Source organism: Phaethon lepturus, unplaced genomic scaffold (genome assembly GCF_000687285.1).
Source record: "Phaethon lepturus isolate BGI_N335 unplaced genomic scaffold, ASM68728v1 scaffold25748, whole genome shotgun sequence".
Classification (NCBI taxonomy): domain Eukaryota; kingdom Metazoa; phylum Chordata; class Aves; order Phaethontiformes; family Phaethontidae; genus Phaethon; species Phaethon lepturus.
In genome coordinates, this window is record NW_010560120.1 from 4,092 (window position 1) to 4,322 (window position 231).

Sequence of the window (231 nt, forward strand, 5' to 3'; positions counted from 1 at the left end):
GCCCCGCTGTGGGACCCCGGGGGGGGTGCTCGCCGCCAGCGCCTGTTCTCTGTCCCGGCGCAGATGGTGTGGGCATCCTCCAGCCGCCTGGGCTGCGCCCTCGGCACCTGCGCCAACGTGCAGGTGTGGGGCAGCACGTGGCGGCACGCCGTCCTCCTCGTCTGCAACTACGCCATCAAGTAAGTGAGGGGCGGGAAGCCCCCCCGCGCCGTCCTCCCGCCTCACCGGCTG

The 231-nt window shown here is 73.6% G+C and overlaps 1 protein-coding gene across 1 annotated transcript in view; it reads left to right on the forward strand.

The window, feature by feature from the left end:
* The window catches only part of LOC104625838 (peptidase inhibitor R3HDML-like), a 5,195-nt gene that overhangs the window by 3,444 nt on the left and 1,520 nt on the right, over positions 1-231 (forward strand). Inside the window, 1 exon segment of the mRNA XM_010293583.1 lies at positions 64-179. Coding sequence (XP_010291885.1) covers positions 64-179 — 116 coding nt within the window.